The following is a 23,411-nucleotide window of genomic DNA, read 5'->3' as shown; positions in this document are numbered from 1 at the left end:
CCACACTTTCAGCCTTTATAGGGAACAGAAACCACTAGCTAGATGTGGCTCTGCCAGACTCTTGAGTAATGAGAATTTTAAAAAGGGATTTTTAGTTGATACAATTTCCTAGATTCTACCATTCACTTAATGAATGAGCTAGCTTTCTTTCCTTCCTTGGGGACAGTTTCTCTGATGGTTCAGAAAGCCAACTCTTTCTTTCACTAAAGAGAAAAACTGAGTTACCATAAGAGGTAGTCCAGCATTAAACAACCACCTAAAATGCTGGGGAGCAGCATCTATCTGTTGCTCACAGGAAAAGATTCAGACCCAATGCATCCTGATGAACCTATTTACACTATTAAATACTTTTAAACTCTTTTTATGCTACTTAAAAGAGAAAAATTAAGGGTTGGCTTGTAGAAGTGCTGGTGGACTTGATTTTATTACTTAGTGTTACTGCTCACACACCTGAAACATTATTCTTTATAAACATTAATTTAGGTGTATTTTAATAAATATTGTCATTTTTTTATTTAAGCTCCTATATGCATGTGGATATCTTATTAATTGTTAATTACTCTATCCTCTTTCCATGACACTATGCTATGGCTACAGGCAAGTGTGAGGAAACCTCTGAGGTCGCTGCTGACAGGAACCCTTTCTCATGTGGAGCTGCCTTGTGGAACTTGTCAGTCTGAAGGGACAGGGACACAACCAGGTAATCCCAACTCAGTGACAGTTTCAGAACCATTCACATGTTATTCCAGTTTTATTTCTTTAAATATTATTTAAATTGCTGTTATCAACAGCTTTTTCATAGATTTCCCCATCCAGTAACTAGGGCTGGAAGTACAAAATCTTATCAGTGGCTTTATACTCCAGCACCATTCCTTCTCTTTTCCACTAGCCATTATTTCAATCAAAAAGTTGGTCCTGCCAGCTGAACTTGGAATGAGATACAAAGACTGCCATGGAGAAAAAGGAACATTTTTAAGAAGGTAATAGAAACGAGAGAGGATGTGACTGTGCAGGCAGCCACATAAAAAAATGTGCATCTTTAAATCCACTGCAATCTGCACTCAACTTCTGTCAGCATTCTATTTCTGCTCACAGATCCAACTTATTGTTTTTAACCACCCTCTCCACTCTACTCCAACACTTCCATAAGGCTCCTATGACCACTCTTGGCATGCATTTAGGATGAAAGAGACAAAAGAAAAACCAAAACACATTTGCCTTTGATGTTTGCACACACTGTTTCACATGACCTCTCCCAGAATCCTTCCCAAAACCACAAATGGAAATGGGAGCATAAGATTTGGGGGGGAAAAAAGAAAAACCAACGAAAACAAACAACAACAAACAACACAAAACCAATAACAAAACAAAACCAAAACAAAACAAAAAAAACACCTCCAAAACTGATGGTGGTTCTAATGAGAAGAAATGTACAATGTGTATTTGTTCAAATATTAAAAAAAAAAAAGCCAAAAAAAACCCCAGTAAGAGACATCACAATGCAAACTCTGAGGAGGTTATCAATGAGCTCTTATGAGATCTAATCAGGCTTTCAACCAAGTTCTAACTGGACGATCCCATCACCTCGGTCAAGATATTTAAAAGCTGCCACAGTACTCAGCATCATCTGTGCAGGTGAATTCTCAAACATTCTCAAATAAGCTCATCAGTTTTATCAAGGCATCGTGTTTCCAGAATAAAAAGGGAAAGCCAGTGTGGTCTCGTAACATGGATTCTTGCTGATGATACCAGCATTCTGCCACAAACATTTGGGTTGCATTCATATGAAGTGTGGGGAGCTTGGCTGACATAAAAATAACTCAGAAATCTTGCCCCACCCCAAAGAAGAAAATCTTATAGCATTTAACTAATGCTATTTTAAGGAAATTACTGAGGAACAGGAACATGGAGAAAAACATCCTGAGGCCACTTGAATCTGACTTACTGGTAAGATCCTTCAGCTCTGAAGAGGAAAAGGCATGCATTAAATTTTTCCTAGTGACCCTCTCAATTCCTTCTCAGAGGAAGCTAAATGTACAGCCAGCCTAAAATGCTGAACCAGCAATTGTATGCCATGCTCTAAAAGTATTGAGGTAAGAGAAATATTGTCTTCTCTACTCTATACCTGCAGTAGCACGTATGATATTAATACATTAGGTATCAGAAAAGAAAGGAACAATAGGATTTAGCTGTAAGTTTGCAATGTTGTTTCATTGTGCCTTGTGATACATAATTAAATAATTATGTTATCATTGCATTCTAGAATGTCTGCATTCTAGAAAGATAAATCAAGAAGATTTTGAAGAGAAGCAAGAGGTTTATGGAGCTTGATTCCTTCTAAGAATGGGCAAACTTATTCCTGAACAGAAATCTAAAGAAAACAGATGTATGCAAAGCATTGAGGGCATCAATGGGAAATGTGTCACCTGAGTTTAGACATTCAGATTATGTGAAGAGATAAAATACACAGCTTTATGAGATTTCATATACATCAGTTCCCAAGAATTGATCAAGCTGATGTCTTCATTGGCTGTAACACCTACTCTAACTTGGGGAGGCAAGTCATGGCCTGCAGACTCAGGAGAAGGATAATGCTTTCTCTCCTACATACAAAACATCCCATGTTATCACAGATTATACTCAGGCAATCTTAATGTTAGTCTGTGTGGAAAAAAAAAACCAAAACAACAACTTAACTGGTTTACATAGAGGTCACTTTCAAGCATTCCTAAAGGAGCAAAAATTAAATCTCAAGAACAGTAAAAGCTTTTTCTTTCATGTTTTTCAGAATTGTTGAGAACTAGCAGGTCATTGCTCCCCATTGCTTATGTTTGTCACAGCATACACCGTGTGGCATCCAGATGAGAAGCAAGGCTCATCACCAGTGTGAGTCAACAAAACCAAAATCCTGCACTCATCATTGTGAATGTGAGCAACCTTAGACCAAGAGCATCACCTCATGCTGTTGTCACACCTCTTCTCCTAATGGCAGCACAAGTGAGAGCTGAAAAGTTATGTGGTTGTTTCCACTACAGTAACTGCCTTATGGAAAACCAACAGAAAAAAAAATAAAGGGACTACATTTAAAAATAGATAGACAGAACAGAGCCGTTAAAGTGGAGCAATCAGAATGATCTTTGCACAACCCCATGGCACCTAGTGTGAACAACCATAAAAAAAAACCTCCAACAGCAAATAGACATTTAGAAAAATCAGGTAAATAATTTGATATCTAATATTAAAATACAGGCTTTCAGTTTGAAGAAGGCTGTGGAAAAAGTTAACTGCAAAAGCTACTTCATATTCTGACAGAAAAATATTAAACACAATTTTTCCTTTTTGTCTTCTTTACATAAGATAATTATAACATGGGCATACATAGTGATGTAAAAAGAAAACATTATCTTGACTCCAGTTTTGGCTACAAAAATAAAATTATTTTATAGCATTCTGATAGCAATAAAAAATTAAGAGTTCAGATCAAGCACAATGGAATATCTTGTTTACTTCCTTTAGAAGTAGACAAATTCATTAAAGACTTATAAAAAATTATACAGCAACTGTGAGTTTCAACCTCGAAATTGAAAAATGTAATAATACATCAGTTTGCTAAATATATCGTTTGTGCTGGTCAGTTGGCAGCAACTACTGAAGTTACAAGTTGCCAGTAACTTTTTACCTAATGAAATAAGATATCCTCAATATTATCTTGGATTTTGACTGTTCAGTAGATGGCATTTTAAATGCCATGGCATTCCACAGTTTCATATGTTTCAATACATGTGGGAACTAACAAAATTAATGGGGCAATTAACAACTCATTCAACTGCTAAGAAACAAAGTGTAGAAACTATTACTGCCTTCATAAGCAGTCAAGCTCCTAGTTGCTCAAAAAATTCTTAAACTATTTGACACTGTAACATAGAACAAAACAGGACATGAAGAATACCACATCAAGCAGGAAAAGAAGCTGTAAATAGCCAGTGTCTTCCATCACCTAGAATTTCCAAAGGTGTTTAAGGCTATAGTTCACTACCTCTAAACACAGTTCATATTAAAATGTCATTGATTTGAAAGGAAATATCCACCATTGACAAAGTTCATGTTACAGTTATCTCTTCCCAAAGGTACTGGAGTTATGGACAATCCTGTCTACTGCCCTCTCTTCTGAATCAGACATGATTCTTCATCAGGAGGAAAAATATTTGTTTTCACATTCTTGTTGGTTATCAAGCCCACTTTAATGATGTCACTTCTGGCTGCTCCTGCAATATGCCATTATTTTCCCTGGCCTGTGCTGGGCAGACTGGGCTCACAGCAGTCCACAGAGATCACTCTGTATCCTCAGTCCTTGATAATTCATACCTGTCTGCACTGAGTCATTATGATATACCACCTTGAACAGCTGCTCTATTAAACTTGACTCCCACATCCTGACCAGGATCCTGTTTGCCTCCTCTGTCTATGGCCTGCATTTCTTAAGTCTGTGTTTCTTGAAGCCAGGGGATATGGATGGCAAAGTATGTCAGCATGAAGCCCCAGTGATACCACAATCACTGCCTGGGCTTTCCACAGGTAATGCACCTGCCTATGAGAATGGAGAAGGGCAAAATATGAGGGACACCCTTGATACCTTTGTGAATTCCTCAAGAGATGCTTGCTCCAAAATAAAATTGTCTGTATATTGGAGGGGAACAACAAACCATTATTTTCTGCATCTTTGGCTCTCTTCATGTGCCTGCCCTACAGGCAAGGGGAAAAAAATCCTTCCTTCCTGCTGCTCAAAGAGCTCCTGAGCCTCTTGTTGGTGAGGGCAAGCTCAATCTACACAATCCTGGGACATACTGGGGCAGAACACTACAGGGAAAAATCATTCCCCTGTAGGCAGCTAGTCTGAGTGATGCATCCAGGTATATTTCAATCCATGCACATTATGTATCCCAGGAAAAGCTTAGCAAAATATGTTCTGATGTTTTACTGCACGCAATCTGTGTAGATATGCTAAATCTACATATATATCTATAAATACTGAACTATCATTCTTCATAAGCATCAGTAGAGAAGCCTGCAATCCTGGAATATGGCTAGAACCTGGCTAGAGCTCCAGAGTCTCCTGTTGATTAAGTGTTCTGGACCTACCAGCATGTCCAAGAAAAAAAAATCAGAAAAGTTGGCCCATTGGCAATTAAAATTGCAAGACATTCTTATACATTTTCTAATGAGTAATTTTTAAGCCATTCTAGAGCATTCCTCTTATATCTACAAGGAAAATGTTCCAGTGGAGGTTATCATGCACTACCTTGCTGGTGGAAGGGCAGAAAATGCAATGCAAGTTGGATTCCCGCACATGCAGCAGCACAGGCAGGTTTTCTGCTCTCTGTTTTGACCAGCCAGGATGGCACTGGGCGGGGAGATTATTGCGATTACCTCCTTTAAGTAGCAAGGAAGTGCGCAAGCAAATACCCAGCCCTTCTCCAGCTCCCACTTACTGCTGCTCTGCTCCTGCTCCGTGGTGCCGCAGACCTGAGCTCCTCCTGCCATCCCCCATGGTCCCTTGCTGGCTGTACCACAGCTCGAGCACGGTGACAAACACCATGCTATGTGACTTCATAGCTCAGTCTTGCACCTTTCCCTGTAGCTATGGCTTAAAGACTTTTATCACTATGCGTAGGAAATCATTCTGAGCTCTGAAATACTCAACAGTGACAGCTAATGCTCTGACCTGATCTTCTTAAGTACCTTATTCCTTGTGTCCTGACCCACTGTCACCTCACCCCTGTTGTAAATAGTGCAGGGTCATGCTGTGAACTATAACATACATCTTATTGTCTATACCCTCTAGAGAATACATAGCATTGGGAAATAGAAGGAATGCATGTAGTGGCTGCTCTATGTATGCTCAAACCTCAGATAAAAAGCAGGGATAATCTCTTAGAGCTTGAATGAATGTGGAGTCATCATTACTTACAACAGAAATACTTGGCAGTCCTCCTGAGCATCTTTCATAACACACCAGCACCTACCCTGGCCCTAGGGGTTTCTCTCTTCCCAGATTTCACGCAAGTCTGCTTGCTCACACTTTTTGAGTCTTCTGTTGCAGAGTCCTTGCAGAAAAGCCAGTTTCTTCTTTTTTCACCCTAGTATTTGGTCAAATGTTGAAACAAGATTTTTTTTTTCCTCAAGCCCATTTAGCCTTTTTGCACTTCTTGGAAGGAAGTCTGATGAGATGGGCCTCAAGATCCTGGGATGGGAAAGTTACAGTATTACAGGATAGAAAAAGCTATTGACTCCTGGATTACAGTGGCACGCATTTTCATTTGATAAGCATTTTATCAAACATTTTATGTCAGAAGTAGCTGTAACATTTTTAAAGCAACAATGGAGGCATAGCATGAAATGATCCACTGCAGCTCTCAGGTCCTGGCCCTGCCTGTCTTCCCAAGCAGTCAGCCATAGCCACTCTGCTTGTTTCACAGGCCTCACAACTCTTGCAGATTATTACTTTGGAAGCAGCACACAATAAGGACTCTTAAGAATAATCATGTATCCAAATTGGACCTAATTGGTCTCAATTATGACCTGAATTTCAGCCAGCAAAGCACAGCATCATTTTGCAGCTAGTTAACTGGTGGCTAAGTGTGATTTCACAAAGCCTGGAGTCATTTGCACAGGTCCAGCTCTAACAGCAAAGCTCTCCTGCTACCTGGTGTCCACAGACAGGTTGCCAAACACTTGCTATTGCATGCAGCCAGCACTGAGGGCAGTGAAACAACATGCTTCGTCACACTAACTTGCAGAATGATGGGGGAAATCCTTTCCTTTTAATACAAAAGATCTTCTCTTGAAGAGATGTGGAGCAGATGATGTGGAGATTTGCCTCCAGCCATCCAAAGAAAGCAAGGAAGTCCAATCTATGCATAGATCTAGGTTGCTTTCTGCACACCTGTGGTTCATAGGTAATATGCAATGACTACCTTATAATTCACGATGTTATCCTTCCTTCAGTGAAGTTAAAGAAATGTCAGCACTTGACATTAGTTAGCCTGCAAGGAATGACAGTGATACTTTTTTAAAGTCAATACCAGCTGCATGCAGTGTCCTTTTTCACAAGGCAGAGATAAACTCAGCATAAATCTCCATTAGGAATGTCTTGCACATCCCTGAAATCACAACTCTGGCAGTTGCACCAGCCAGCACTCTTGTGGCAGCTCAGAGCTGGCAAAAACAGTAATCTCATTGCAATTTGTTCTATATCCCTCATCTCAGCCACACCTGGGATATAATGAAAGAGCTATGTCTAGCCCATATTTATATCCTCCTTCATCCCCAACAGCAATCTGCCCTGCAAGGATATACAGCTCTCCTGGTGGTGCTGAGTCTTGCTGTATCTCCAGCTGCAGCTGAACAGAACAGCTTACATAGGCTGTGACACTGGCAGAACACAGGCCTGCTGCTGTGCTGTGTGGTCGTAGAAGGCATCTGTCATCTGTCTCCATTTCTCCTGCACTCTCCACAGTGCTGGCCCTGCAAGCAGATGGCAGAGCTGCAAAGGACAACTCTGACACCCACAAATGCACCACACCAAGTTTCACCAAAATGTGGCAATGCACACGCTGCCATGGGATCCACAGAAGCAGCTCACTCTGCCAAGGATGTGGGACAGTCCCAACAGGGCACCATGTCACTTGTCACTGACAAGGTACACTTGATTGCATGTGTGGCAGCAGCAAATGTCTCATAAATTGAATATTCCTCCTGAACTGTCTCTGCACACTGATTGCTCAAGTGGTCCAGAACCAGGCACCAGAATCAACTGGATATGAGCACTCTGAGAAGTAATTTATTTTCAACATAAGACATTATGAAGTTTAACTGCAGTACCACAGTACTGCTGCTAGAACAGAGCAGTATGTAAATGTTCTTCTTTGGAATCTGCAACAAAATGGCAGAATGAGGGGTTTAAGTATGATTTAATACAGGCTGTTATTATGTAATATATCAGAAACCCTTCAATTTGGTGTCTTAAATGGGTTTAAAAAAATAGTTTCTAGACTGGTGGCAATTCTAACTGCAGTACTCTGTCTTTGCCCAAGTAAAGGAAGACTGTTGAAGTGAAACAAAATGGCAAGGGTTTGCTGCTGCAGCTGCTTGGCTTTTAAGGCGCTGCCTTGAAAGTATCGCTTACAGTGCAAAACCACTTTCTTTACATACCATGAATGAACACAAACCTCCAATTTTCTTTTTGTTTACCTAAGAGTAATATTCTGAATTTGAACAGCATTTCAGCTCACAACTGACATACACATTTAACATCAATGGGGAATAAGACATTTCTGGCATTCATCATTTCAGGCAGACTAAGCTAAAGGAAAAAGTTAGCAAACTTGGAAAAGTTGTTCAATTCAAGCTGTTCAAAAATGAACTTCAGAATTAATTTCTAATTTTCCTGACCATCAGCAATAACAGTCCAGAACCTCCTGTGAGTTTACCCCAGTGACACAATAATCCTTACCATTTTTAAGATGGTGCCTGGAAAGCTTTTGAAGGTTATGATTCTATACAACCCTAGGCTGGACTCAAGAAAATCCCTTCCAATCTCACATTCATGAGGCTGTCACATCCTACCCACACTTATGCAACACTGAACAGAAAAGACAATACATTTCCAAAAAGTTGTGAGTCTGTATTTTCTTAAAGGTGGGCATTGACCATTTAAGGCTGTTTATAAAAACATTGCTGAGACCCATCAGGTAGCACGCAGTCCTGAGGTTGGTTTGGGACCTCCAGCCCCTCCCTGTGCCAATAGCTTTTACCTTCCCACTGGGTATCTGCAAGCTCTGGCTCTCTGGCCACCTCTGCAGCACTCCAAGCCCTGCCACTGACTGTCCCATTTGTTTCCCATGTCACTGCCATGCTGAGAACAAGGCCCACCTCTGCACAGGCTGAGCTGGGACATCACTGCTGCAGCTGCTGCTTCCCTCGGGGTACCTCACAGGATGTGTAGAAGCTATTTTAAGCTTCTTCCCCACCTCAGCCATTGTCTCAAGGCAGAAAACAGCAGCACAGCTGGACCCCATGGCAAGATTTGGTGAGGGCAGAGCAGTGGTGTGACCAGCACCCCTGTCTGCATGGCCACCTCCCAGCTGGGTGCTAAACACTGGCTGTGACAACAGATTCATGTCACATTTCTGTTATTCAAAAGACTGTTTTCCTTCCACAGTCTTTTGCCCAACACATTTTATTGCCAGTAGCAACAAAGCAGTATCTGTTCACACAAAATACAGGTACTGCTAAACTGAAAAAAACCTTCCAACCCCTCAGATCTCAGAGTAATTAGTGTGTAGACATGGAAATTCTTAATAACATGTTAACTATTGTTGGAAAGATAATTTGTGGGAGTTCTCAAGCTCACTGGTTGGCATTGTTGAGAAGGAAAAAAGTTTAAAGCCTTTCTTTGCACACCATCCGATTTTTTATGCAATAAATCAGCTAGAAGTAGAGCCAAACTGAAAAATTTCTGCCATTTTATGCACCATGGAAACAAGAAACCTGTCAATCTGCAATTACCTATTCTACATCCATTTGAGATCAATTTCTGCTGTGGGAGTATAGCCAACAGGATCAGATCTACAACCTGTGTTTGTCATGGGAGATGGACATAATTTATTTTTTGTTTCAGTCTCAAATAAGTACAAATATTAAAACATAAATCAGATTGATGTCAGGGTGCATGTTAAACTGCATTACTGTCTAATAAAGACTATAAACTTTTCTCATGTAATTTCTTATATCAATGTCAACAAAGGGATATAAAAATATTCAAAAAGTGTTCATCCATAAATTCCACTGTGATAAAACTGCACACTGATTTCTTAAGTGATCTCATATATTCAGATTTTCTTCTAGAGCTGAAACACTGCTTGCTTGAGTCCTATGAAAGCTACTTATTTTTAACAGCTCATACTAATTTCATATTTTCCCCCCATAAATTAAAAACTGCCTCTTTTTAAATTAGAGATAATTTGTCTGATGGACTACTTTAGCCTGAAGGTTTATTGTGTTTAATTCAGAGCTTTTGTACCTTTCAAATGCTGATGCTAATTTGTGAAACTCTCAAAAATACATTTTAAAATTCTCAGTATAACAAGTTCTTAAAAGAACTCACGTGCTTCGGCATCATGTGCATCATCCCTTTCAGTGGGATTCCCCAAAATCGTGCACAGCTTAAGTGCTTTTCTGTGTTCGGTTTCAAACTCTCATGTTAATTAAGTGTGCTCCAAGCAGAATTAATGGTTATGACTGCCTACAGTGCTCACAGCAGCTACAAGGCTCTCTCAGCTTTGACTCAAACCATTAAAATAAAATGAGCAGTGATAGCACATTTTCAGTATCTCTAGCAATACAAAAGGCAGGCAAAGCCAGGTGAGGTGATGTGGACAGGCAAGGTTTAGATCCTCCTTCCAGGCACGAGAAGATTCAGCAAGGCAGGTGATACAGGCATAATTCTGCTTCTTTAAAAGAGGGTAGTAGTTGAATGCATAACTAGTTCTCCCCAAATGTTATCTCCAGTAACTCTTATTTCACCAGGCAGCAAACTGGGGCAGGCAAAGAGCAGACATTTATGTACAACTGAACACACTGTTACAGTATTTACATACTAAAATAGGAGTGAAAACTCCTTCCCACAATCCACATGATGGTGTGTCTTCATCCATGGTGCAAAGAGGTTTTGTGAGGCCCGATTACAAATTGCTACCCAGAACAACTACTAATCATTTACCAGAGAAAACCATTATTGTTGAACAGTTACTCTCCATAGGTGTTCACAGCAGAATCAAGTGACTTTCTGGGGACACCGGTTATCCACAGCTAGTTATTTGGTTCCATACAGGTGTAAGTGGGTGAAGTAGCAGCTCAGATTATTCAATGTATTTCCCTTTGAATTAAAATTCATGACTTATTAATTGCATTTTAAATGCACGCTATCTGGCACAAAGAATATGGTCTTTGAAAAACTCTAATACTGATCAATTACATAACATTTCCATAATGATACAGGAACACTGAGCATTTTCTCCTCTATGTACTTTCATGTGATTTCTTAAATCCCAGATGGAGAATAATTTGTCTTCAGTCTAGTTCTACTTGAGGCACTACCAGTCTGACATTTTGCTTTCAGGTTCTAGCAACATCAGTATTAAGATCAGAGGTATTAAAACTTAGAAAATCTGACACATTATGTCAAATTACAAAGACAGTATCTGAGAGCAAATGGAAGAACAGACAGACCGAATTAAGTAGCAGAAAAGGGGAAAGAATTAGAATGATAGGAGGGAAGATAGGGTCAAATGTACAAAAGTGAAAGATTAAACAAGTATTTTAGTGTAATCAGATGGGTGCGAAGAAAAAATATTGAACATTAAACACTGTCGAAAACACAAATGTAGGGATAAAAATTCAGACATAAAACATGTAGCTACATACAGTATGGGCATGGTGCCATTAACATTTATGCACATACAAGACTTTATTTGCAACATTTGCATAAGCTAGAAGGTAATACTCATGTGAGTTATACGTACAAGAAGTAGCAGGATTTGGCCTTTCACTGTTTTTCCTTGTGTATATCATGTATATCTGTAAAACATTCAAGCAGGCATTTCAGCTTCGAAGAAGACAGAACTTGGAACTAATAGGACCTAAGGGAGACCTTTCCAGGAAAGCTGGTGGAATTGCAGCTCTGCAAAGCACCAAGAGGAACACCCTAAGGACTAATTATCTGACAATACAACTAATGCTATTACCTTGAAGCATAACAAAGTTAAACCTGCAGCTTGCGTGGATGTGGAGTACTTGCTGGAGGAAAGCACAATCGATGAGTGAATCCAGAATCGGAGAATCCTAATTAACCCTCTAACAGCTATCAGCAGGAAGGCTAATAGCAATTCTGAAGTGGTGTAAATGACTTAATCCTAAGAGATTGCTTCTGTTAATGAGACACTGACTGTTAGCTCTCCTCAGCCGTGTTTACAGTAATGAGGCACCTTTATAGGGCAATAAGCAACTGGTTTGCCTAATAATAGGCTGGCATTCTCGTGAGTGACAGAAGTTACTGTCTGTGTGACACGAATTATTGTCCTCATTCTACAGGTAGGAAACTAAAGTCCAGTATGTCACTTTCCATAATCCACTGGTCGGGCAAGGGATGGAGTTTATGGATCAAGGTCGTTTAGGATGACACTACAATTCTCCTCTAGAAGGTGACATTATTGCTCTACTGGGAATAACGTTTTATAGGATGTTAAAAACATGAAGCATAAAAAAACCCCAATACAGTCTGTCTTTAGTAATACAACAAGTAAACTTCTTACATAGTATTCTCAATGTGAAACTACAAAAAAAAAAGACATTAAAAGTCTTTAATCTAGCAATCAAAAGCCCATGACCTTCCTTCTCCAAGAGCTTTTGGCTGTGGCTTGACAAAAAGGCACAAAATCTCAATATTGTACATATATGGGTAACCAAATTATATGGAGCTAGGCTTCCCAATACTACTTCCCTCATCTCAGATGGTTCGGCAGACTACTAGGTTATTATCTTATCATTTCTATCCACCTCTGCCAGTACTTGCCTCAGCTTCATTTGCACCACTAGAAAGATGCAAAAGATAGGCTTCCACAACACTAAATAAAAATTCAAACCTATATTAAAAAAATACAAACAAAACAAAAAAAGCTACGTCTTATTGTTTAATTTCTTCAAGATATCTATTTTGCAAAGTGCAGCTAGAAATACTCGTACCAAAATCAAATTAGTCATTCAAGCACCATCCACAGCAACAATTTATACAAGACTTTGCTGCAGCATACATTGTTTCCTAAAAAACATTAAACAATCCACTGATTATATTATTTCAATTACAATATTCAGACTTTGCAAACTATTGCAACACATACAAGTTTAGTAACAGAAAATATGGATTTCAATAGTTACAATACTGTGGGCTTTACGGAAACTATGTTTTCCTTGAAATGATACTTGAATATTCTTGAAGAAGGAATTACCTTTAGCCTATAAAATAGAATTTCTGGCAACACTCCATAAAGTAGAACACAGTGGCCTCTAAAAATAAGCCATGGTGCTATCAGCAGCACAGATTACTTTTTTCTGGCAGAGAGAGCCCAATGCATCCAGAAATGACTGTGAGGGGCTACAACCAGCCAGCAGCAGGTTCAGCCATCCCAGCTGCCCTGGCCTTGTCACCATCCAACCTGGGCACACCCTATTGTGGTGGCACCACCACCATAAGGCTGCCAGCACCACCAGGCAGCTGGTGGCATCCCCCGTGGCAGGGAGTGCTGCAGAGCTGCCCTGAGGTGGAGGCGGTGCTGCGGCCACCCTGAACCTGAACGGGATGGGAAGTCAGGGGCTGTATTTCTGTTTGTGTAAATATGCATGTGTGGGCTTTCATATGTATGTACCTACATACACCCATGCACAATGTGCACGCACGGATAGGTACATATCTAAAATCTCAGAATGAGCTGAGGTGGAAGGAACGACAAGGATCACTGAATCCAACTCCTGGCCTTGCACAGGACCACACCATGTGCCTGAGCGTGCTGTCCAAATTCTTCTTGAACTTTGCCAGGATGGCGCTGTGACCCCTTCCCTAGGGAGCTTGTTCTGCTGCTCGGCCACTCTCTGAGTGATGAACCTTTTCCTCATATCCAACCTAAACCTGCCCTGACACAGCTTCAGGCCTTTCCCTCGGATCCTGTCACTGAGCACCACAGAAAAGACATCAGTGCCTGCCGTTCCTCTTTCCCTAGTGAGGATGTCGAAGACCGCAATACACACACACACGCACACACACACGTGTATATTTATATATGTATGTACATATGCACTTGAGTACGTATATACGTGTGTCTGTGACCGCCGGTGCGTGTCCGTACGCCCCCCGGCACCAGCCCCGCCCCAGGCCGCCCGCGCAGCCGCCGCCCGAGGCCCGAGGCGGGCGGGTCTCGTTCCCTCACTCGGAGGCGCCCGGCCCCGGCCCGTCCGCTCGCTCTGCCGGGCGGGGAGCGGCGGCCCGGCCTTACCCTCGGCCTTCTCCTGCTTCTCCGCCATGGCCGCAGCGCCGCGCTGTCGCCATGGCGACGCGGGCCTGCTGGGCCCTCTGCTCAGGCCCCGGGCCGGGCGTCGGGCCCCGCCGGGCCGGGGAGGCGGAAAACGCGCCCCAGCCCCTCGTAGGGCCCCGCTGCACCCCAGCGCCCTTGCAGGCCGGGATCCAGTGAGCCCTTTCAGCCTGCCACCTCAAAGGACTCCATTTGTCTTAAAAGCACCGCTTTCCCCAGCAATTGCTGGAGATTTCCGTGTGTCTGAGCTGTAGAAAGTGAAAGAACATTTTATTCGAAAGAACATTTTATTCGAAACGCCATCACGCCAAAACAGCTAAAATATTCTGTCTTAGTGATATTAAATAAAACTGTGCGGTTTAAATTTAGCTGCATGTTTTAGCAGACAGGGTTGCGATGCCTGGTTCTTCTGACTCTAAAACAACTGTGAAAGTAGAAAAAAAAATACAAGTATTAATATTCTGGCAAGATGCACCATATATTCCTAGAAAATAAATATTTATGAAATTCTTAGAACTAAAACCTTGTCCTCAGTACAGCAGGTGCTTGTATGTCAGAAGTTCGGTTTTGCAAAGCCCGCATGGATGATGACTCCTCACACACTCAGTTCCACCTCTCAAACAGTTAATGATGTTCTCAGTATTCATGGAAGCCTGAAATTTCAAAAAACACATAGAGCACAAACAGGGCTTCCTTGTTTAAAAAAAAAAAAAAAAAAAAAAATCACATTTTTCGTAACATTTTACATTTGCTATTTGCCTTTCAGCCTCTTATTTTTGCACTTTTTGTTGAACATGGCTCAGAGTAAAGAGGGTATAATAGATACCCAAGAGAATACATATTTACTCTGTTGGGAAAACAGCTGATTATGCTCTCTAACAAAGCTGATCCCTCTGAAAGGTTATCTAGTGACTTGAGTAGTTTATTAAAGTAACTAAGTATTTCAAACTACATGTACAGACTACATGTCCTCTCAAATTGCTAACAGAAATTTTGGTGAGAACAGCATGGCAGATGAATTTAGAGGATGCAGCAGCAGAAGAAAAAGCCTTTATCTTTCAATGCTATTTCTTATCCCCTTAACCCCTCCACACAGAAAACTTGTCTTTCCTGATTGTAGGTCTCTGATGGTGGGTCACATGTTTAAAACTGGAGAAAAGTGCAAAATACATTGTTTTGGCAAGGATGGACCTCTCTTATCTCTTCCCTCCCCTACCCCAAATGTCGAATTTCATGTTCTTGAATACTGTGCCCAACATTACGTTTCTTATATTATTTTCCAGGTAATTCATCATAGAACACTCACAGCTCTTATATAAATGCTACATTAATTCAATATATTTACTACATATCCCTAAAAAAAGCTTAATAAAATCCTGTTCCAGTTATTCAGGTTTTCATGACAATCCATGCCCAAAATATGAAAAACTCTTCGTTTTTAAAATAAATACAAGTATTGCATATTGTGTATATTTATTGAGATTATTGTGTGTTTATAGTAGACTTTTAATGGAAGTGAGTCACTGCAACTGTGAGATGATAAGACAGTAACTCCACTCGGGCACCCACCTTTAACATCTTCCCAGCAATTTCTTCAGGGCTTGCACTTGGCTTTCCTCACAACCCCATCGTATTTGACAGGTGCTAATCTTTGTTTCCTCCCAGAGGGATGGTAAGAAAAGCAGTGTGTAAATGCTGATGAAGAAAGGGGAAATCGTGAAGTATGCCACAGCTATGACATGTCCTTTACATCACAACATCTATGTCCTGTCGTAGCTGCTGACTCTGGCCCATGTGAGCTGCTAGTGTAGCTCCTTGGGGAAAGTGTTGTTATGAGTATATAAAGGCTTTGCTTAAATCCTGGATGTTCATATCAAATTTGTTAAGTTTGATAACTTTAGCCTAGCTGCAGAATCTTCAGTGGCTCAGAGCTGATAGAAATTTCAGCAAATAGCATTTTGCACTGTCCTGCCTATGCTGTTGAGATTCCACTCAGGACAATTACTGTAAATCAAAGTGCTTCATTTGCATTGTCCACTCTAGCCTGGAGTTTCCTTTTGCTTCCAGTAGCTTGCAGCCAAGCGTCCTTATTCTACCAATTCCTAACACATCAGGCTTTGGTGTCTTGCCTGTCTCCAGGAGCAGAACAAAATACTAAATGAGAAAGCACTTCAAAATGAAAACTCACTGCTTTAAAATTTCCTGGCAATGTATCTTGAAAAATCTGTGCAGGGAAAAAAATGTTAACAACTATAATGCAGATCAAATACTGGACCTGAACCATATAGCTGTTTCCCTTTTAACTTAATGCACAGATATCTCAAACCAAGGGTATGAGTGGGCTGAAACAACTAATCACATTTTGGCACAGACGAGTACAAAAGGAAACCCAGAACTACTAATTCAACAGCTTGAAATATCAGCTGCTGCATGCAAGATCTTTACAGATCTCCTCTGAAGAGAACATACCCTTTTAAAATTGTGATTTGTCGTTTTAAAAATGTCAGAAAAATATCTCAGGAAAATTATGGAAGAATCCAGCATTATTGATACAAAGTATGAATCCACTGAAGTGTCATAGACATAAGGTTCCCTTACCTCCACTCCTAATTTCATCACGTACATTCCTCTCAGCTATCAGGGTCCTATCACACATTTTGCATATTTTCCGTGCATATGTTCAGAAATGTTATTCAGCAATAAAAAACAGGTCTAAAATGGGAGAAGCGACGTAAGAGAGAGCAGTTCAAGGAGATACAATAACATCCTACAAAGCTGTGTCCCCCCATGGCTCCAGGGCTGCAAGCATCTCAACACATCTTTGCTCCATTTGCCAAAGACCTTCACTATAGGATTCCCTCTATGGGTCCTTGGGGACCATATAACTGAGGGCACAAAGAAGCATATTCATTAGTCCTTCACCAAGAGAGTAGGTGGATAAGTATGATTCTGGACTCTTACCTATAGCTCCTCTGCAGCTAAAGGGGTGCAGCTGTGCTGTTCTGCAAGCATTTCCATGTCACTGTACCCTTTTTCACCAATGACCCAAGTGTACCTTCATTCCACTCTTCCTCTGGGATCAGCAGCTGATTTCAGTGACTCAGAAACAGATTCTTCAAAACAGAGCATTATCTAAACATTAGCTGTTCACCCAAGTGATACACAGTAACCAGATAAAAATGAGAAAAAGACTCCATCCTTCCTTGCCTATACTGTACCTTTCTCTACAGAATTTAGGTAAATTACACTTGAAAGCAGCTACCTCGTTCCTTCATGTGTAGGAGGGGAAGACAGCTTCTCCTTTGACTTGTTCTCTTTGTAACTGCAGGCTTTGATCCTATCCTTGGGCTAGATGAAGAGAATCCTAACAGAGTGGGCAGAGGCAGACATGCAAGCATGCCCTCCATTATTTCCTTTGCCACTGACCTCTTCTGGTCTGCTGGTATATCTATAATAACCTTACCTGTCATAATTTTGCTTTCTTTCAAAAATATAATTCTTCCTGTTCTCACCTACAGACAGCAAAAAGTACATAAATTAGCAAAGGATTTACATTATTTTTTATATAGGTGATAAACCTAGAAGCCCAAAATCTGACCTCTTAAAAAAAATGTCAGCATATGATTCCTTGACACATACAGAGTTCACCAGTGCTGAAAGGGGAAGATCTAAGTCTTGCCCTTCCTTCCCTCCTGCTGGCTGCACATCTTCCTTCTACCTTGTGCTAGCTCTGCCATTTGCTGAGAGCAGATATAAGTCACAGAGGTAGTAAAAATACAATCTATCAAAAAGTGAATAGTGTTCTGCTCTATTAAGAAACTCAGAAAAGGATCTGACAAGCATCTCAATCAGAACATCCAGGAAGTTGGACCTTGCAATTAGAAGAAAAAAAAAAATAGAGGGGAAGGCAGGGAGGGTGAGATGTTCTTTTGGAGGGAAAAAGCTCAGTAGGTGTCTGAGTCCATAAGTAAAACACTGAGGGAAGAAAGGGGGGAAATCAGGTTTGAAGGCTGCTGATAATAGCAGCATCTCAAACCCTTCTCAGCCATGGGATGTCTTTGGAAATGTCCTGGCAAATATCTCTTACTGCTCATGTACAGCTACAATCCTATGGATCTTTACTTCCTCCTGTCCAGCTTCAACAAAGCTGCATTTGAGGAAAAGTGACTGAACATACATTAAAAATGAGTTGCTAGGAAAAAGGAAGCATTTCTTTACTGCAGCAATATTCTTCAATGTCAAGGAGCTGCTGGCAGTGCTCGGCCTCTGGGATTATGCCTAAAGAGCTGCAGCAGAAAAAACCTCTTTCTTTTATATGTAAGTGTCAGGATACTGCTCCCCATCCCACCCAGGCACAGAAATGGCCCTAGAGATCCATATATTTTAACCTTCAGACTTTATTACCATTAATTATATCTGGAAGTGAAGCCAGGATCCCCAAGAACACGGTAGCAGGAACAAAACACAATCATCCATCTGCCTAGCAACATGGGTTGCCATGAGTACTTCTCCCCGTGCTCCACAGGCAGCAGGGGCTCACCACTGAATGCTGAGCCAAGCTCAAGGGCCCCATACTGGTATAGAAAGCCTGCTTCCTCAGATGGAGACCTTGCATTCCATCTCCAGGACTTTCCTCTGGAGCCTAGAGTGTGTCAGCCAGCAGCCTGAAATTTGGAAATTAGGGACTTCTGGAGTACTGAGACAATGCCAGTAGAATTGCTCTTGCAAGAAGCAAAAGCAATGATGTTGTGAACATCAGTGCCATTAAAACTCCATTCTTCCCTTCTCTGTTCTTTAGAGGAAGTTCTTTCCATGTTTTAATACCATGCCAAAAAATCCCCAATAACATACTATCAAATCACTGACTTTTCATACTTACGAAGAAAAGAAGAAAAACCTGAGAGTGGTACTGAAGACATGGAAATACTTCATAACATCCCTAGCTCAGGATATCTTTGAAGCACAAACCATTTGTATGAGGTTGAGAGACAGAGTATTTAAGATATTCGTGTGGTTCTCCAATGAGCACTTGCTTTAGGCCTCATTAGAAGAAAGGATACTCAGAGACAGGTTTTGACATGTCCCAGAAGGTTCATTTTTCTGTTCTTAAAAAAAGCAAAAGATTACTTGACAATTATTTAACATTTAAGGGATAAATATGGTTATCTAGATAATATGGTTATCTAGAAGCTGTTTAAAAATAGAGATTCATGAGGAAATCACAAATTTAAGGTTTCAGACTGACATTTGGACAATTGTAATTGGACTGATGAATACTGGAATTATATTTATGTTACCAATATTGTGAAGTTAACTTTAAAAAAAACCTCTTACTTTGTTGTTTATTATATCATAACATGCAATTTAAGAGTATGAAGGCCATAGCAGAGATAAATCAGCTCAAAGTGCATTTTACAAAGATATCAACCATGACACAGAAGTAGTTAAGCTTGGGATGAGAGAAGGAACTAAAGGTTATATATCTGAATGATCATATATGGCCCTTAATCAGTTGAGCCATGATATTGTACATTTTAATATTTAGAAAAATCTTCCTCGCTCATGAGTAGCAGAACTACTTCCTTCTCTATCACCTGTTAAGATTATTTGGGTATGAGCATGTTAGTAATTATCTAAGTTAGTAATTATCAAAACCAAAATGGACCTGGGGATAGAAAATTTAAGCACTTCTGCTTATTCTACTTTCTTCAGAATGCAAATCTTCATTTATTAAAAAAAAGATAATTCTAAACTACCTGCTTGTGAAGATGATGTTTGGATAACTGATGTAACACTATCCTTTTAAATCTACAGTAGGATAGTAAGGGAGAAAATCTTCCATAACAAGTCCCATTATCGTGTTCAAGATTTTACTTTACAATCTGACCCTGCTACCTGCTCAGGTTAACTTCAGAATTTCACTGGGAATAAAGTTAAGGTCTGGGGGAATGATCTTAATTAACAATTTATTCATCTTCACTAACACAAATGGCACAGGATTAAGCATAGTGTTATAGCGTAAGCACCACCTCAATTCTCATTCATCTCAGTGTTTTCTTATTCAAAAGACTAATTGCATGGCTAGCTTGTTTTTCCAGGTTCATGAATTTCATGTATTACTTAAATATAAGCTTTAACTTTGCAGACATCAAGTGCATTTGCATTTCCATATTTAAATAAAGTTAACTCTGATCTAACTAGAGATACTGTATAGAGTATGTTTTCTAGACTTTCTATACAGACTTACTATTATAAAATGAAAGTTGCATTGAAATAAAAATATACTTTGTTATTTTAAGAGGGGGGAAAAAAGAAACAGAACTAAGACACATTCCAGAAACATTTTCTATACCTTCAGAATAAGAAAGAAATTGAACTCCTATTTGATTCCCTCATGAGGGATAGGGAACTTTGATGCACTGTGGCAAGAAGATATATAGCTGTATTAATGAAAATCTAATCTGTGCTCAGAGACTTTGCATATTGGCTATAAATGTAAAATATTCATACCACAATAGACTGTTAGACTGTCAAAAGTTGAAGTTCAGCCAATTTTACCAGAAAGAGCTGACATTTTGCTGTATTCTTCATTCTAGGGAGCTGAGAAAATAAGCTATCAAAACCACTCCTCCACTTGTAAATTTTGCCAGTGCAACTATTCAGATATGGCATAAATCTAGAAATAGGAAGTGTTTGTCTACTGCATCATTTAGACACAGTAACTCAAACTAAGAGCAGTAACAAATACTTTGGATTGGTAAGTTTTCGTGGCACTGTGCCAGGACAAGTATCACTTCCTTTTGTATCATCTTTTCTGCCATGACCCAAGGAATGGCCATGAAAAGATCTGAGGAGAAAACTGATTAAGCTAGAAAATACTCTTTTATTTTGTGGTTGTGGTTACCAGGCTGTGGGCTGGGCTAGTGTAGCAGAAAGGGCAGTGTAAGAACAACTGACAGGGGCTGAGCAAACACAGACCTGCCACCAAGGAGCAGCCTGACACTTCCGGCACAATCCTCCTGATGGCTTTTGTTCCATCACTGGCTTGTCTTCTCCCAAATCAGATGGCTGCTGAACTGTCTTCCAGTTGTGCTCCATTCACATGGAGGTGCACCAAGGAAGCAAAAGCAGGGCTTGGAAAAATAATCATTTATTAGACTAGCTGGCAGAGTTGAGGGGATAAAAAAAACCAAAACAACACGGTGGTTTTGGACATATAATCCCTTTTTCAGGTCTCAAAAGAAATTGCATCCCTTCAACAGAGTGCATTGGTCATCATTTCCAAATAACTGCAGCTTTATTATCTTATCTCATTTGGATTGTTGGAGTGAAGTGGCTAGGCAGGAGCAGCAAGGTAGAGGTGAGTGTTTGCAAGGAAAGGAAAACATGATAAGGACATTAGCCTTGGGGAATAAAAGACAAGCAGTTACCACATGCAGAGCCTTAAGGAGCAGGGAAAACTGCAACAGGCTAAACTGATTCTAATAGATACCGCAGATAGATGCAAATAAAGGAGACTTCACAGGAAGAGGCACTTGAGCGTCCTGATAAAGCCATTTAAATTGTCTTTGGTTTGGGCTCTATCACTTAAGAATTTATGAAACCGTGTAATGAACCACACCAGGGAAATGACAAATGACATGAAAAATAACCCAGGAAATACAAATAGACCACAAAGTACTAAGGGGTTATTATTATGTGAGATGAGTTCTCATTTGCTGCATAGTCACATAAAGACATGCACAGCATAATGTAGGGAGCAACAACTGCTTAAGCCATGGCTGCTGATGAGACAGTTGCTTATCAGACACACTGATCACACACAGGTTAGTGAGTAAAATTATTCCAGAATATAAAGATTTAAAGCATAGGAAAGCTGTAATAAATTACTTCCTCACTTAAGGAAGTCATGGCTAAGACTACACAGAATAATGAAAATTGACTACTTAGTATAGTAAGTAAGTTTTACCTGCTAACTGAACTTTCCAAAGTGGAAATACAAGTTTAATAATCCATCTGAAACTCTGGGTCTGTAACCCTAGATAGGTAAACTCTTCCCAGTTCTATTTCATTAGGACGATGATTTATCCTCAGGAACAGGATGGCTATGGAAATAAAGCTAAAAGTGGTATCACTTACAGTTCAACATTATTTTTTCTAATTGCTTATTGAAATATATATTAAAACAGAGCACAATTTTTATCTGGTTTATATATATTTGCATGATACAACAGTATTTATTGGCATTGCTGTATATATCAGTAACACCTTGAGAGCTGGAGCTATTGTCAGTTCAGATTAACTCAACTAGACAGAGTCTAGTTTTTAACTAAACCTCCTATATTCTGGAAGCCTGAAGACCAAACCCTGCTGCAGTGGTTTTAGGCAGTAATGTCTCTTAGTTACCTTACCTTCCACTACCAGCTCTCATCTCGCACTCTGTAATGGAAGAATCTGGTAACAGTGGGTGTGCATGTCCTGATATATGTCCTTCCACCTCCTTTCCCCTCACCTTGGCTGTTCAACACAGCACAGCATATTTAATAATTTAAATTGATAAACATAGCTGTGGCCCAGGGAGTGGTCATACATTCTATTTTGTCACTTCTCAAACAGTGCAGCTGCTGGGACAGCAGCTAAACTACAGACAATCTGACATTGAAATTAGTAAGTGTGGGTTCTTTGTTACCAGACCTCAGCTGGGAGTCTGGATGAGTATTTTAACCCCCAGTTTTCAAAGACCAAGACATGTAAGTGAATGTTCATCTGCAGTTGTTCACCAGATTAAGAACCAACCTCCAAGAGCTCAGGATGCTCCACCTAAAAAGTGTATCGTATATCTGTTGCTTTTAGACCGAGTATCAGTGTTGTGTATCTTAGGGTATCTTTAAGGTAATATTTGTTTCTCTCTCCCCATCCCCTTTGCAAGTAGTTTGTCTTTTCTGTGCAGTGTGTAGTACCCAAGAAGAATTGAAGATATAGATGGCATATCCAAGTGCTGAGCCTTCTGAAAAGGTTCTCCTTTTGTGTCCTGTGTGCCTCTTTAAACATCCAAAGATCTTTCTGGAAGCAGACACAATACTTGAAGTCTTCCCTTCAGTGGCACCACCACTTTTCCTCCTCCCATAGTGAAATACATGCCTTCTAGAAGTCGAGGTTTCACAGACCTGTAGACAGACCTGTGATCACTAGATCCCAAGACACTAAACCAAGCACACTGTTGATCTCTAGCCCTGACACTAGCAAGTTTAACAGCATCAAATAACAAAG

At 40.2% G+C, this 23,411-nt stretch overlaps 1 protein-coding gene and 1 long non-coding RNA gene across 2 annotated transcripts in view; both read right to left on the bottom strand.

The window, feature by feature from the left end:
* The window catches only part of DRC8 (dynein regulatory complex subunit 8), a 29,093-nt gene extending 14,924 nt beyond the window's left edge, over window positions 1-14,169 (bottom strand). The window contains exons 1-2 of the mRNA XM_088162766.1: window positions 14,106-14,169; window positions 11,583-11,637 (exon numbers count right to left, since the gene is read on the bottom strand). Coding sequence (XP_088018892.1) covers window positions 11,583-11,631 — 49 coding nt within the window. The 5' untranslated portion in view covers window positions 11,632-11,637; window positions 14,106-14,169. The remainder of the gene's footprint in view (window positions 1-11,582; window positions 11,638-14,105) is intronic.
* Window positions 14,170-14,323: 154 nt separating this feature from the next.
* LOC148224276 (uncharacterized) lies at window positions 14,324-17,820 on the bottom strand. The gene is made up of 5 exons (XR_015802273.1): window positions 17,103-17,820; window positions 16,740-16,853; window positions 15,711-15,836; window positions 14,665-14,794; window positions 14,324-14,565 (listed from the first exon to the last, which is right to left on the bottom strand). It is a non-coding gene; the product is annotated as an uncharacterized LOC148224276 (long non-coding RNA).
* Between the last annotated feature and the right edge of the window lie 5,591 nt (window positions 17,821-23,411).

The sequence above is a fragment of the Sturnus vulgaris genome, chromosome 3 (assembly GCF_052056855.1).
Source record: "Sturnus vulgaris isolate bStuVul1 chromosome 3, bStuVul1.hap1, whole genome shotgun sequence".
Lineage (NCBI taxonomy): Eukaryota > Metazoa > Chordata > Aves > Passeriformes > Sturnidae > Sturnus > Sturnus vulgaris.
The sequence above is the reverse complement of the archived record's forward strand: the minus strand, read 5'-3'. Positions and strand labels throughout refer to the sequence as shown.